Source organism: Gekko japonicus, unplaced genomic scaffold, assembly GCF_001447785.1.
Source record: "Gekko japonicus isolate JY-2015 unplaced genomic scaffold, Gekko_japonicus_V1.1 scaffold463, whole genome shotgun sequence".
Taxonomy (NCBI): domain Eukaryota; kingdom Metazoa; phylum Chordata; class Lepidosauria; order Squamata; family Gekkonidae; genus Gekko; species Gekko japonicus.
The window spans coordinates 748865-764566 of NW_015160224.1; the positions used below are offsets into that span (position 1 = coordinate 748865).

At 50.2% G+C, this 15702-nt stretch overlaps 1 protein-coding gene across 1 annotated transcript in view; it reads left to right on the forward strand.

The window, feature by feature from the left end:
* The window catches only part of ASS1 (argininosuccinate synthase 1), a 179718-nt gene that overhangs the window by 57936 nt on the left and 106080 nt on the right, over positions 1 to 15702 (forward strand). Inside the window, exons 6-7 of the mRNA XM_015411491.1 lie at positions 10875 to 10945; positions 11553 to 11583. Coding sequence (XP_015266977.1) covers positions 10875 to 10945; positions 11553 to 11583 — 102 coding nt within the window. The remainder of the gene's footprint in view (positions 1 to 10874; positions 10946 to 11552; positions 11584 to 15702) is intronic.

The window sequence follows — 15702 nt, forward strand, 5'->3', positions numbered from 1 at the left end:
AAACAACTCTGCTAGTGGGAAAACATCTGGGCTTCCCATAACCTGTTAGATAGTTTAGTATTTAATTTCTTAATTTCTTAATTCAGCAGAGTTTAGCAGAGTAAAAATGAGTCTGAGTCCATGGTAGTTTCAAAATATAAAAATTTACTAACAACCTATCAAGGGTAGGGTAAACAGGAGGTAAAATAACAAAGAGCTTTATTTCTACATCCTCATGTCTAGATAGACTTCCTTACATGGCTAAGGTCTAATGGAGAGTGATGGAGAGTGGAGCTTCTTCTTGCTCAGGGACAAAGAGCCATAAAATGCTAAATAGTAACACTCCATTCCCCAATCAGAACAACAAACTAGATCTGTATCTGGCGGGCTTTCTAACTCTCTAAGCAGATAGGATACAAACAAACATGTGATTCAGAACACAATATTAACTCAGTAAATACTGAATAGAAGTGTTCTAACTTGTAACTTCCAACAGTTGGCCACGGGTGTGCTATGCTTCCCAGATGTTGTGGTGTGATCGCGCCCCAAAAATCCACCCAGCATTTGTGCCTTTCGTGCGGCAAATTCTCCGTGTGACCGGGGCCTGAGATTGGGAAACTCCTAGAGATTTGGGGTTGGAGCCTGGGGAGGACAGTGTTGGGTGTTACAAGTCAAAACACTTCAGTATTTACAGGGTTAATGATGTTTGTTATGATCAACAGGAAGTCACATGTTTGTTTGTAACCATTCTGTTTAGACAATAGAATGCCCGGGAACTTTAGAGCTAACTTGCTAGTCTGATTGGAAACCAATGTGTCAAGTATTTAGCATATTGGCTTCTTCTTCCTCTCTCTGTTCTGACTAAGGAAGAAGATGCCGGCCTTTCCCGTTTTACCTTTTAGCTGTAAGGATGTAGCCATATTAGCTCTTTGTTATTTTCATATCCTGTGTACCTTTTTCCCATGTAAGGTTTATAGTAAATTTTTATATTTTAAATACACCATGGACTCAGTCTCTTAATACTCTGCTGACTTACTTAAAAGAATCCCAACAAAGGTTCTTCCTCTCTTTGTTCTGACTAAGGAAGAAGACGCCGGCCTTTCCCGTTTTACCTTTTAGCTGTAAGGATGTAACCATATTAGCTCTTTGTTATTTTCATATCCTGTGTACCTTTTCCCCATGTTAGGTTTATAGTAAACTTTTATATTTTAAACACACCATGGACTCAGTCCCTTAATACTCTGCTGACTTACTTAAAAGAATCCCAACAGACAGGGACCTCAGTGGGGCACAATGCCACAGAGTCCACCCTCTAAAGCATCCGTTTTCTCCAAGGGAACTGATCTCTGTAGTCTGGAGATGAGCCGTAATTCTGGGGAATCCCCAGGTCCCACCTGGAGGTTGGCATCCCTATCCTCTTCACACGTTAAGTCTTTTTTTTTTTTAAAAAAGAGATAGACTGAACAGACCTGCTTTCTTTCTTTCTAATCAGTTTCAGCTGGGGTAGAAACCAGGAAGTAGGAAAATCGGCCTCCCCCCTCTCTGCAGCTCCCCCCCCCGAACCCTAGTGGTGAAGCCCTTCCCTGCCTGTCGGGGAGCATACGCGTCACCTCCACCCCAGACCCTTCTCACTAGGCAAAATCAGCAGGGGGGAGGAGGGTCCCCAGTAGCCTTCTCCTTGACACACTGTTCTGCTGTAAGCGTGCCTGGTGTGGTGGTTACACTGTCGGACTGTGGCCTGGAAGACCCAGGTTCATATCCCCCGCCCTGGAAGCTCCCTGGGTGACCTTGGCCAGGCATGCCCCTCTGAGCCTACCCACCTCGCGGGGCTGTGGTTGAGGGCAGAATAGGGAAGGGGTCAGTGCTGCTGTAAACCATTTGGGGTCCTCATTGAGGAGAAGAGTGGGCTTTTCTCTTGCATTTGGAAGCATTCAAATATGCAAACCTGTCTCTTCCCCCCCCACACACTGCAGCTGGCAGTGGTAAAGCCTAAGGCAGGGGTAGGGTTGCCAGGTCTGGGTTGTGAAATTCCTGGAGACTTTGGGGGTGGATCTGGGAGAGGGAGGGGTTTGGGGAGGGGGAGGGGCCTCAGCATGGTGCAAGGCCAGATAGTCCACCCTTCAGAGCAGACCTTTTCTCCTGGGGAGCTGATCTCTGTCAGCTGGAGATCAGTTGCAAAAGTGGGAGATCCCCCATGCCCCACCTGGAGGCTGGCAACCCTAGGCAGGGGTCCCCGGTGCGAGCCCATGGGCACCATCATGACTCCCGGCGACACCTTTCCTGTAGCCCGTCAAGTATTTTTGCGAAGTGGGTGGGGCCAGCAAGGCTTCTTCTTTTGTTTTTTGAAACCCCCGGAGGGGTATTTTTATTTTTTCAATATGACTACAAACTACAAAGAAAAATATAGGAAGGGGAACTACAACTATGGATAAAGGAAAGATACCCACACTAATTTTAAACCCAAGAGTGGGAGACCCCCTTTATGTTAACCCAGAGCTTGGGGAGGCGATTAGCACACCATCGGCACGGAGGGGTGCCACCTCAAGTGGCACTCCCATGGAGTCTTTGTGAAAGGCTCCAGGCCAGAGAGCTTTGAGGGTTAGCCTCTTCGACGGCTTGCTGCCGGGCCAGCAAGGCTTCTGATGGACTACAGGAAATTTGAACGGCTGTGCAGATTTGTTTCAAATGCTCCTTTGGCGGCGGCAGCCACCGCAGCACGAGGATCTGCGCTGTGTTACTGATGTTAAGATATGGCAGTCGTTTTGTGGCTGGCTCTGGCTCTTGTGGCAGCCATCTTGACAGGATTCCAAATGTCCGCAGGCCGAAAAAGGTTAGGGACCTCTGGCCTAGGAGGACCCCACTTAATTCTGTTGCGTGCACTGACTGGCCTGAAGTGGTCCGATGGAGTCCTTGCTTCCAAGCAGACCTAACAGCAGGGATAGGCTCTAAACTGCTGCTTCGAGTGGCTGGATGCGGATCTTCCCTTAGCTCTCTCTCAGCTGCATGTGCGAGGAAGGAATTCAGGTTGGTGCCACATGGAAGAGCTCCGTTTGCCTGCAGACAGCAATAGGGGCCTGACTGGGTGACTCCAGTTCTCATAGGAAAGACTACTGCCGGAGTAGGGTCCTTCCCCTGTCTCAAGCGGCTGAAGGCTCTGCCTCCTTTGCAGGCAAAACAGCAGCAGGTTTAATTTGGCACCTCCACTTAAAAGGCAGGAAAACCAGGAAGGCGTTTCTGGCTGAGGCCTTAGAGGCACCTCCCCTGCAGGGCCTAGGGATGCCAGCCTCCAGGTGGGACCTGGGGATCTCCCGGAATCACAGCTCATCTCCAGACTGTTCCATGGCCTGGAAAAGGCTTCTGGCATTCATGGCAGGGCTGGCCGGTCTGTTCTGCCTGATGCCTAGGGTTGCCAACTCCATGTCGGGAAATATCTGGAGATTTGGCACTGGAGCCCGTGGGAGCAGAGTTGGGGAGGGAAGGAGCTTCAGCAGGGTATAATGCCATAGAGTTCACCCTCCATAGTAGCCCTTTTCTCCAGTGGAAAGGATCTCTGTTAGCAGTCAAATGACAATAGCAGGTGATTGACAATAGCAGGCATGATCGGATTAGGTGTGCTATGCAGAGGGGTAGTAGGCATGCGGAAATCAGCATTGGTAATGAGACAGGAAACCTAGGTCTCCATTCAGTCCGGGTGGATGCATTGTCTTGAGCTTCATTATTAGTTGCAATTCATCTGTCTCTCTTTCTAATCTCCCAATGTGTGTTTGGTTGACAAGACCTGAAGTGGATTTGGGGCAGGCCCATAAACTATGTCTTGTTACTGAGGTTCAGGTGGAAGATGTCCCCTCCTACTTTAAGCCCCAAGCTTCCTGGATAAAGGCCTAGAATCCTTGAAAAGTACACTCTTGTGACAACACACTGTGCACTAGGCATGCTCAGAATCAGGTACATCGTTTGAAATTCTTTCTTAACTCAGGGCAAATACCTAAAAGAGTGTAATGGGTTGCATGTGCGAGCGTGTGCGCCCCCACAGCCTCCAGGGTGGGCCGAGGGAGGGAAGGTTGCTGTCATAAAGGGAGAATTAGCCTCCACTATCTGCCCTACGCTTAGTATGGCAGCCCATTCAGGATAAACAAAGAGGTGCTTTAATTGACTAATGAGCTATTGAAAGCTAATGGACCTGCAAGGAGCAGCCGGTCTGCTGTAGCCTGACTGTGGCCCCTCCTCTTCACTGCGTGGACTTTTCAATCCAGCGCTGCCTTGCAATTGGTTGGCCTGGCGGTGGTGGGTGGGCAGGAAAAGAGCACCGTCCAGGAGTGTGTGTGTGTGTGTTTGGGGGTACTTTTCATGAGCCAAAGGACATGATTCCGTTCCTGTTCTGCCCCATCCCATTGTACAGAGTTATGCTTTTACTTTCCCGGAGTTCTAATCTGAACATTCAGAAAATAAGATGATGAACAGATGTCAAAAAAGAAGGAACCTCCGGGAACGGTTATTATCAAGGAAAGGAGAATCCTGTGTGATGACATCCTTAGAGGGACCGGTGTGTGTGTGTGTAAAAATGTATGAGAAAGTTAGACAGGTTGTTGGCACAGCGCAACAAAGATAAGGCCCCTCAGTGTTTAAGGAGGAACTACTTATGTCCAAAACTATGGAAAGAGCCAGGGCAAAAGTTAGGTTATCATGAAAACATTGCATTTTTTAGAACAAAGATCGATTCCAGTGGCACCTTTAAGACCAATGAAGTTTTATTCAAAGTATAAGCTTTCACATGCAAAGCACACTAGGTCACCAACCATTACATATAGGTTTCAGTGTATCTGAAGCAGTGTCCGTGCACACGAAAGCTCATACCCAGAATTAAACTTTGTTGGCCTTAAAGGTGCCCCTCTGGCCTCCAACTTTGTTCTGCTGCTTCAGACCAACATGGCTGCCCCCACCTGACGCTATTGTATTTTCGTCAGTCCTTTTCCAATCTACTTTCCCCCCTTGGGTATGAGAATGGCAAGCCAGCTGTAACGCAAAGCAGTTTTCCTCTTGCTGACTCACAACAGTGCAGGAGTGCCAGGGAGTGCACCACTGGAAATTGTGATAAGACACAAAAGTTTTCCGTTTGGTAGATCAGCAGGGTGTTTTTTTTAAGCTCGCGAAGCTTAAAGCGGCTTTGGCTTCAGTCAGGTGTGCAACGCAGCCGTCAAACTCGCGTGGGGAAGGCTTCGCCTTTGCATTACAAATGCCTCACCTCCTCCACTGTCTTTTCCACATGAACAGAAATTGTACATCCACCTCAAATAGCATGTGTGAGGCTCAGCGGTGATTTTAAACCTCAGGCCAGGAGATTGGCCCTACCTTTTCAGATGCAAAGCCCACCATCAGTGTGTGTGTTTTAACCATACACAGCTACCTTTCTTCCTTCTATCCCCCCCCCCCCAAGCTGGGGCTAAAAGCTACCACCTAACCACGTTTTGGCAATAAATGAATGAGCCTGGAACAAGCTTTGAGCATGCTCATGCAAGCTGTCCTCTGTTCTTGTGCCTCAAGTGCATGGATGGCGCTCTAGTTTGTGGTGGTTTTGTTACTGCCGTCCAGCTGTGGTTTGTGCTTGCCCTGCCAACTAGCAGTGCGAACCACAGTGATGAAGTTCACACGGCTGCCGGTGGGCCATTTACTGTCTCCCCTCCTCACAGAGCTGCTGGGAGGATGAAGGAAAGGGCCACATGCCTCAGAGCAGTGATCCCCACTCTGGCATTCATAGAATCATAGAGTTGGAAGGGACCTCCAGGGCCATCTAGTCCAACCCCCTGCACAATGCAGGAAATTCACAAATACGTCACCCTCCACACCTGCAGTGACTGCTGTTCCAGGCCCAGAAGATGACCCAAAAACCCCTCCAGGATCGCTTCCTGGCCTCAAAGTGGCAATCAGCATTTCCCTGGATGTGTAAAAAAGGGCCATGAGAACTAAGCACTGAGGCAACCCTCCCTCCCCTCCCTTCTCATGATCTGCCCAAGTTTACAGAATCAGCATTGCTGTCAGATGGCCATCTAGCCTCTGCTTGAAAACCTCCAAAGAAGGAGAGCCCACCACCTCATGAGGAAGCCTGTTCCACTGAGGAGGAGGAAGAAGAGGAGATTGGATTTAAACACTGCCCTTCACTTGGAGTCTCAGAGTAGTTTACAAACTCCCTTTCCCTTTCCCTCCCCACAGCAGACACCCTGTGAGGTAGGTAGGGCTGAGAGAGCCAGTTTGGTGTAGTGGTTAAGTGTGCGGACTCTAATCTGGGAGAACTGGGTTTGATTCCCCACTCCTCCACTTGCACCTGCTGATGTGACCTTGGGTCAGTCACAAGCTCTGGCACAGCTGTTCTTGAAAAAGAGCCGTTTCTGTCAAGAGCTCTCTCAGCCCCACCCACCTCACAGGGTGTTTGTTGTGGGGAGGGGAAGGGAAAGGAGTTTGTAAGCCGCTCTGAGACTCCCAAGTGAAGGGCGGGGTATAAATCCAATCTCCTCCTCCTCCTCCTCCTCCTCCTCCTCCTCTTCTTCTAGAACTGCCCTTTCAAGGACAGCTCTGACAGGACGATGGCTTGCCCAAGGTCATCCAGCCAGGTGCAAGTGGAGGAGTGGGGAATCAAACCCCGTTCTATCAGATTAGAGTCTGTGCACTTAACCACTACACCAAACTGGCTGCTCTAACTGTTGTGGGCACCGTGTTGCTCACTGATGCATTTCCAGGGACCCATTTGCTCCATCCCCCTACACCCAAGAGCCAATTCTGGCCTTTCTCCATCTGATCACCCCTTGGTCTGCAGGGAGGGCCCATCTGGAAATAGCTGCCCTAAGTAGGAAGATGCTGGACTTGGAACCTCCTTCGTAGCAGCCATTTTGTTGTGGCACCCTCTCCTTTTTTGCCTCCCCTGACTAGCAGCAGGTCTCCAGGATCTCAGGTGCAGGTTTTTCCCATCACCTACTCCCCATTTCTTGTAAGTGGAGCTGCCCAGGATTGAACATGTGGCCTGTTGCATTTAATGCAGAGGTTCTACCGCTTAGCCAAGACCCCGCCCCAAAGAGGAGGAGGAGGAATTGGTACTGCTGGTTTACTGCTTGGGGCAACAGCCTGGCATCCTTTGGAACTTCCGCTTCAGACCATAATAAGTAAACTCCGAATCCCCAGATGCTCAATGGTGACTCTAGAGCCAGTCTGGTATAGTGGTTAGGAGCGTGGGCTGTTCTCTCAGAGCTCTCTCAGCCCCACCCACCTCACAGGGTGTCTGTTGTGAGGAGGGGAAGGGGAAGGAGTTCGTAAGGCACTCTGAGACTCTTTCGGGTAGTGAAGGGCGGGGTATAAATCCAATCTCTTCTCTTCGTCTCCTTCTAGACCGGGGTCCCTAACATGGTGCCTGTGGATGCCACAGCTCCCACCAACACCTTTCCGGGCACCTGCCAAGTGTTTTTAGAACGTGGGCAGGACCAGGTGGGGCTAGGGTTGCCAAAAACCCCCCCCCGGTTTGGCAGGGGTCCCCTGCTTTGGGGAGGTTCTACCCGCCGCTGGTCAGCTGGCTAACGGGGGAAGTCCCGCCCCCAAGCCCCAACACCTGCAGCCACCCCTCTCCCTTCTCACTGCACTTAAAGGGGCTCCCTTTAACATCATCCCTTTAGCGTGACATCATCACATCGGGGGATGCCCCGCCCCCTCCGGGAACGCTCCCCGAAGTCCCCCGCTGGGGGCTAAAATGGACTTGGTGACCCTCGGTGGGGCTTGTGTCCAGCAGGGCTCCTGGTTGGCTGTGCCAGATTAAAGAGCACCCTGTTCGGCAGAGCTTTTGTGGCTTCAGACCGACACGGCCACCCACCTGAATCTATGAGAGTTCAGCATAACTGTGCCCCCCGGAGATTCTATGGCCAGCTGTGCCTCCCACGGCAGCCATTTTGTTGTTGTTCCTGCGTCTGAATCCCAGAGGTGCCCACTGACTCAAAAAGGTTAGGGACCCCTGCTGTAGGGATGAATTATCTTGTAGTTATATGTAGGCCCCGGTCACACGGGCCAGATAATGCGCGGGGGGGGGGGAGGCGTGGCTGTTCGCTCCAGAGCAAAATAAAGCACGGTAGCCCGATCACACAGTCCCCTGAGTCTCCATGCTTAGGCTGTTAGCTGACGATCACTCGGCGATGCCACAGCGTGGCAAAGAAGCGGCGTGGCGCAATCACACAAGCGTTTCGCGTTTGTGCACATGCGCAGTTCCGCGGAGCAGCACTGCTTTCGGTTTCGTGTTTGTGTGCATGTGCTTACGAAAAACATCCGGTTTGCGATGGGACGTGGATGGGCGCTGGATCCCATGGAATACTAACGCTCCCGCAATCAGACGCTTACCTGTGCCACGCGTTATCCGGATACTAGTGCACTTTCCTTGGTACTTTTTAATTCCGCATCTTTGGCGGGATGCCACGGGTGCACTACGCTTCCCAGATGTTGCGGTGTGATTGCGTCCTAAAAATCTGCCCGACATTCATGCCTTTTGCGCGGCAAAATCTCTGTGTGACCGGGGCAGTAATGTGTTTTATAGTAGCTGTTTGTACGTTTGGCTTAAGACCTCTGGTCAATGAAGCTAATAAATGAAAGGAAAGGGGTGAATTTTCTGACCAAACTCTTCTGAAACACGACAGAAATAGCTCTTTGCTTTGCAGCAAAACTGTAAAAAGTCAAGTTCATGATGGAAACCAAACCAAACAAAAAACAACCCCCAGGCCTGATTCTGGCTGTCTTTGGCAGTTCCAGAACAAAGTCTGAGTCCAGTGGCCCCTTTAAGACCAGCAAAGTTTTATTTATTTGTTGGTCTCCAAGGTGCCACTGGGCTGAAACTTTGTTCTGCTGTTTCAGATGAACACGGCTGCCCCACCTGGATCTTTGGCAGTTCCAAACACCCTCCTGATCAGCATCCCGCTGTCTCTTGTTTGTCAGTCTGGGAACCGTGTCATTGCTACATCTCCTACTAATTCCCTGCCCTGCGTTTAGTCACCCAGTTTTCACAGACCATTTCACCCACTGAAATGTCGCCAGCTAATTGAGTGAGTGGATGACCCTGTAACAGAGCTGGGGTTTATGGCTGTCTGTGCTCTGTGTGCGTGTGTGTGCGTGCATGTGTGTGTGTGTGTATGCAGGCGCAAGACAGAGAAAGAGAGAGAGGGAGGAGAAGGAGGAGGAGGGAGGAGTAAAGAGTCTGTCAGAGCTTGCAAAAGTCTGCTGGAGATGGTGTGAAATTTGGTCTTTTCTTTCCTTTTTGAGGAAGACAAGGAAAGAGCTGGTTCCCAACCATGTATGTCATTTACATGTTCAATGCACCATGCTGATTTATCGGTGTACAAATAATGTTGGAAAATTTGTACATTTAATGGGGGGAAATTAGTGCAAAGAACTGGCACTGAAGTAAAGGATTAAGAGTTCAGTTTGTACAAGAGAGAAGCAAAATTAAAATGGGGAAGGGGAGGGAATGAGACATTTGAACTCTGATCACAACTTATTTGTTTTACTTCTGCCAATGGTAACAAGCTCACGTCACTGCCACAATATGATCCTTAACCTCTCTAGTAGAATGAACAAGTGGAGACCCGCAAGAAACTTCCATGATTCGGGCTGTTTCCATGCAGGAGCAGGAAATGCATTTAGCGGGGTGAAGATGTGCACGAATGGTATCCACAAGCCCCCATCCCTGCGCCATTCGCTGCTGGCTGCTTTGGTGCTAGAAACTCAGTTCCCAGGAATGCAGGGGCCTGAGTCAGACTGGGAGCACACCGCACACAAGGAGAAAGGGCTTAAGCCTGCCCCCCCACCCCCGCCATGCCATTTCCCCACCCTGAAACAGCCTCGTGGGGGAAACCTACAAAGAGCTATCAGAACAGACACGTTTTCCTGGCAGGGCAAAAAGTGGCTCCCCTGGGCTGCCTTAGGTCAGAAAAAATGATGCAGGAGAAAGCTTAAGCCCCTCCTCCTGCTGTACTGCAGTCCTGATACAAATCACCCCCCCCCCCAAATATCTAGGACCTGAGTTACCAGCACAAGAGTCCCCAGGCAATGCCAGTTAAAAGGTCCTCATGGAAGAAGAAGGAGAAGTGCAAGGAAAATGTAACTTGTAGTTAGACCCTAAGATGCATGTGCTACGGGAGCAAAGGATGAAATGTCTGCAGCTCTGTCTGTCAAGTATTGGGCCCATTTATTTATTTAATGCATAAGTACTGGGTGATTATAGCTGAGATTGGATGTAAGAAAGATCTGTGAATGGCAGTAACACTTACACATCTTGACTGTAAATGGCCCTCACCCCCTGTAAGTAAAGGTTGAGGAGGTTCTGTTAAGTGTGCATGCACACAGAAGCATATGCCCAGAATTAAACTTTGTTCTGCTGCTTCAGACCAACATGGCTACCCCACCTGAATAATAATAATAATGACAATAATAGAACTGTTCCTGGCTAAGTACATGTATAGATTTCCTTGGTTTCAGCCACTAGTGTGCTGGTGATAAGGAGAAATTGCTCCCAATAGAAAATCCAGAAGATTGACTTAAATGCCTACAGTTAAGGGTTGCCTGTTAGGCTGGTGGCTTGCTAATTGTCCAGGATAATTAGCTGATGCCTCATGAACGGGAGCTAATGACAAGAGGTATTCTGGACAGAGCACAGATTGTACACAGTCCCTTGGAATCCTGGAACTGTAAGTCCATCCCAATTGCCCCAACTGTTTTCTCTTCCATGGAATATTCTGAAAAAAGATATATTTTCTAAGAATCAGTAGCCACTACCTGGGCAAGCCAAAAAGCAGATCGTTAGCATGTGACCCTCTGTGCCTCCCACAGCAGAAGTCTTGACACAGTGTTATTTTTCTTTTCCTGCCACTATTCTACAGAAGCACAGCATCCCAATCCCAGTGACACCCTCCAATCCCTGGAGCATGGATGAAAACCTCATGCACATCAGGTGAGACCATTAGAAATGCCTTGCCAGGTCAGACCAAATGTCTATCTTATCCAGTGTTCTAGCCAGAAACCTCCAAGAAGTGGGTATCAAGACACTGGGCATCTCCTGTTTGTCAGGAACATCTGGGCACAGATATAGACCATGCCGGATATTAATAGGGAAAATTTGTACTCCTCCTGGACATCCCTGCAGACCGGCTGTCTGCTCTTATGGTGGACAACAGGCCCTCTGTCCTTGCACAAAGAAATGGATCCTGAGTGTGCAGCCAAGCTTCAGGACCAGCAGCCGGGGCCAGTTCGAGGTCTCTTGTTGCCCCAAGCAGGGTACGAGCAAGGAAACGGCTCTTTTCGCATCACCAGAAAAGTGGCATATGAATATTTTGAATGGCTAAAGAGAAGGGGTCCCCGTCCCTTTCTGGGCCTGAGTCACTGCTGGCCAGACCCAGGCCCTTGACGGGGTTGTGTCAGAGCCCTCGCTTGGACCTGGCTGGCAGTGGCCCCATGCCATGGGAAGGCCTGTCTCCTCCCGTGCTTCTTGGGCCACCGCACCCGGCGGCTTCAGTGCGGATGGTTAACTAAGCCTTCTCTTCTTTCCTCTCTCTCCCAAGCTACGAGGCCGGGATCTTGGAGAACCCCAAGGTAAGTGGATCTTGGAAACAAAACTTTAAAAAGAACACTCCGCAGGCTGACAGCTTCTCCTGGTCTTGGCCGTCCTGGTGTCCAACGTCTGTGCCGTGGGCGGCGGTGAAGCCAAGCCAGGGCTGGCTATCCTGGGCTCCCCACGTCACCCCTCAGCCTCTGACACACACACCCGTCCCATCCCCCTCACCTCGTGGGGCATTAATGGCTGCTGCGGGAAAAATAGGGGAAGGAAGTATTTCAGAGCGACAGGGCAGGAGAAAGGCGTCATTAGGAAACAATCAAGGAGCAATTAGACAGATGAGGCTTCGGTGTGGCGGGTGCCAGAGCTGAACGCGAAAGGCGTTCAAGAGGTGACATCTTGTCACTTGGGAGGGTGGAGCTCCATGTTACGGAGCACAAGTGGAGCTCCTGGCCCTGCATTTGGAGGCATCATGCTGATGCAGGGGGGTGGGGAGCAATGTTCCCTCTAAGCTGTGGGGTCTTGTGAGCAAGAATTCTACTTTGTGAGCTACTGGCATGAAAGTTGTGAGTGAGCGATTTGGCTACTGCAAAAATCAGTTTGCTCTGGAGCCATCCTTTCCTGAGCTAAGATAAAAACGTGTGAGCCGGAGGCTAAAAAACTGTGAGCTAGCTCACACTAACTCAGCTTAGAGGGAACACTGGTGGGGAGCAGTGTTCCCTCTAAGCTGAGTTAGTGTGAGCTAGCTCACAGGGTTTTTTTTAGCCTCCAGCTCACACATTTTTGTCTCACCTCAGGAAGGAGGGCTCCAGAGCAGACTAATTTATGCAGTAGCCAAATGGCTGGCTCACAGCTCACAAAGTCAGTTGTTCACAAAGTAGGTTTTTTGCTCACAGGACCCCACAGCTTAGAGGGAGCCTTGGTGGGGAGGTGTGCATCCAGCAGTGTGCTTATGTGCTTCTCCAGCCTCTCCTGTGCTCTGAGGCGCCCCCATCCCGACAGGGCTTCCCCCCCCCCCCGTCTCAGCTGGGCTTTGGGATCAGAAAGAAATTTAGCAGGTGGGGAGGGGGAAGCAGAGACCCACAAGTGTGCCAGTCTCCGTTTCTTCACAGTTTTGTGTGCATGCCTTGTATGTGGTTCGGTCTTGCCCTGCCGTCTGCTGCTTTTCACATTTCTTTTATGGTGTTTTGGTGCTATTTCTACATTACACGCTGCTTTTAATGGCTTTTATAGCATGACTTGTCATTCTATGTGAAAAATGGATATCCATTTTAGCGTAAGTTTTGCTATCTGTGTCCCCTGTTTCGGTAATGGAAAAGATGACCACGATTTTGTCCTGAGTGCTGAGAAACCATTAAGAAACCCAACTTTGTAACTGAACCAGAGTAATAACAATGAGGGAAGAAGAACTCCCAGGATAAAATCAGGGAATGGAAGATTTAAGTACCCTCTGCCTACCTCCTGATCATTCTCTGCAAATGCCTCTCGCTTCATTACTGTTACCCAGAAAATTCATGTTTGCAAAAATTTATTTTTACCGTGTTATTTGCATTTCTGACCTAAGGGCTGCATAAAGAAAGACTGTTGTACTCTAAAATCCATAAGGACATAAGAACATAAGAGAAGCCAATGTTGGATCAGGCCAGTGGCCCATCCAGTCCAACACTCTGTCACACAGTGGCCAAAGATACCAGGTGCCATCAGGAGGTCCAGCAGTGGGGCCAGGACACCAGAAGCCCTCCCACTGTTGCCCCCCCCAAGCACTAATAATACAGAGCATCCCTTGCCCCAGACCGAGAGTTCCTATCTGTACCTTGTGGCTAATAGCCACTGATGGACCTCTTCTCCGTATGCTTATCTAATTCCCTCTTGAAGCCGTCTATGCTTGAAGCCGCCGCCACCTCCTGTGGCAGTGAATTCCATGTGTTAATCATTCTTTGGGTGAAGAACTACTTCCTTTTATCTGTACTAACCTGACTGCTTAGCGATTTCATGGAGTGCCCACAAAAAGTTCTTGTATTGTGAGAAAGGGAGAAAAGGACTTCTTTCTCAACCTGCTCTATCCCAGGCATAATCTTGTAAACCTCAATCATGTCACTCCTCCGTACATGTTACTAAAGTGAAGGGGAAAGATTTAAACCTGCAGTATTTTTACAATTAATTCTGGACTTGGACCAGGCATAATTAGTCTTGGCTTTCAGTTCCTTTGAGTGTAGTTTAGTGAGAAGGCCAGGCTCGGAGAGAGCTCAGTTGGGATCCCTGACTGTGCCCTGGAAGCACGCTGGGCGGCCATGAGAAGGCCAGGCTCGGAGAGAGCTCAGTCAGGATCCCTGACTGTGCCCTGGAAGCATGCTGGGCGGTCATGGGCCAGTCACACAGCCTCAGCCGAACCTCTCTTGCAGGACTGGTGTGAGGATACAGGGGAGGTGAGGAGAATGACGTCAGCCACTTTGGGTCTTCATTGGGGAGGTAAACTGGGCATAAATAATAAATTTGCCTCTTTTCCACATGCCCACACTCAGAGGCAAAACTGCCTGCCAAGCAGCCTTGATGCAATCAATCATATGACTGCATTAAGATTCCTCATCACCAGTGATGTTTTACTCTATGCATGCCTGTGCTCCTGGGCATCGATAAAAGACCATCATGGCTAGCTCTGCAATGAGGTAAGGTGAGCAAAATCCACAGCAGGTGGATTTTGGAGAGCAGCCTCTGTAGGTGCCTTGCCTCAGTGTCTCCACCCCGCTACCTGCCCCCCCCCCCCCCAGGTCCTGGAGCAGCAAATGCCCTTGATTTCCCAGGAATGTTTACAGTTACAATGGGGCTTTCCAAACCCTTGCACCAATGCTCCCTCTAAGCTGTGGAGTCTTGTGAGCAAAAATTCTACTTTGTGAGCTACTGGGATTAAAGTTGTGAGCGAGCGATTTGGCTACTGCATAAATTAGGTTGCTCTGGAGCGATCCTTCCTGAGCGAAGACAACAATGTGTGAGCTGGAGGCTAAAAAAACTGAGCCAGCTCACACTAACCCAGCTTAGAAGGAACACTGCTCTGGAGCCATCCTTCCTGAGCGAAGACAAACATGTGTGAGCCAGAGGCTAAGAAGCTGTGAGCCAGAGGCTAAGAAGCTGTGAGCCAGCTCACACTAACTCAGCTTAGAGGGATCACTGCTTGCCATGGTTTCAGATGCCCCAGTGGGCTTGCATGGTAACTGTGCAGAGGCAGGTTTTTGTAGATTTGTTACTGCTTTTTTAGAAATGGTGCCAAAGTCGGAGCGTGCCTCTGAGTTTGTGCAGAGTGTCTTCTCTGATGGGGAGTAGTTTTCCCTTACAAAGCTCACAATATTGACCTGCTCCCCAGCAGCACTGTGAGCTCACGAGGCCTGGATGGGACTGAGCTTCAACAGAGACACCCCCCACCCCCAGCTTAAGGACGCTGATTCCAGGTATCTTGTTTGTTGTTGCCCTCTGAAGCACCAAGGAGAGCTCCCAAGGAAGGCCACGGTGGATCCAGCCCAGCCCTCCCGAGCCCTGGGATTCCCTGGCTGGGCGTGGGGGCCGCCAGAATCCCGCCTGCAGCTCAGCCCCCCCCCGCTGTGATGCCCATGGGCACCCTGGCACCTGCCATCACCTTTCTTGGCACCTGCCAATGCTTTTTAAAAGTGGGCGGGGCTCGGTTGGCACCTGCCAATGATTTTTAAAAGTGGGCGGGGCTCGGTGGGTGTTTTGCCCCACAGGGCTTCTAACAGCTGGGCAGATTAAGAGGCATTCTGCTAAACAGAGCTTCTGCCTGAAACTTTGAAGGGTTTCTATTAATATTTAACCCTGGCCCATAGCTAGGATTTTTTAAGTCGGGGGGGCATTTAAATTTCTTAGGGGGGACTGGCTAATTGATACCCGGCTCCTTCCCCCCACCTGCCACTGCTCGGGGGCCCTGGACTGGATGGGAAGTCATGGGGGGGCCTTGCCAGTGCGTCAGGGGGCCTAGCCCCGAGATGCCCCACTGTAGCTACAGGCTTGATCTGACCTCACTCCCTGAAATTCTGTGGTTGGCCCTGCCTCTTGCGGCAGCCATGTTGTGCGTGTGCCTACTGGCCCTGTGCCAGAATCCCAGTGTGGCCTGCAGACGGGGACCCCTGCTCTAGCTTGTCATTGGGCAT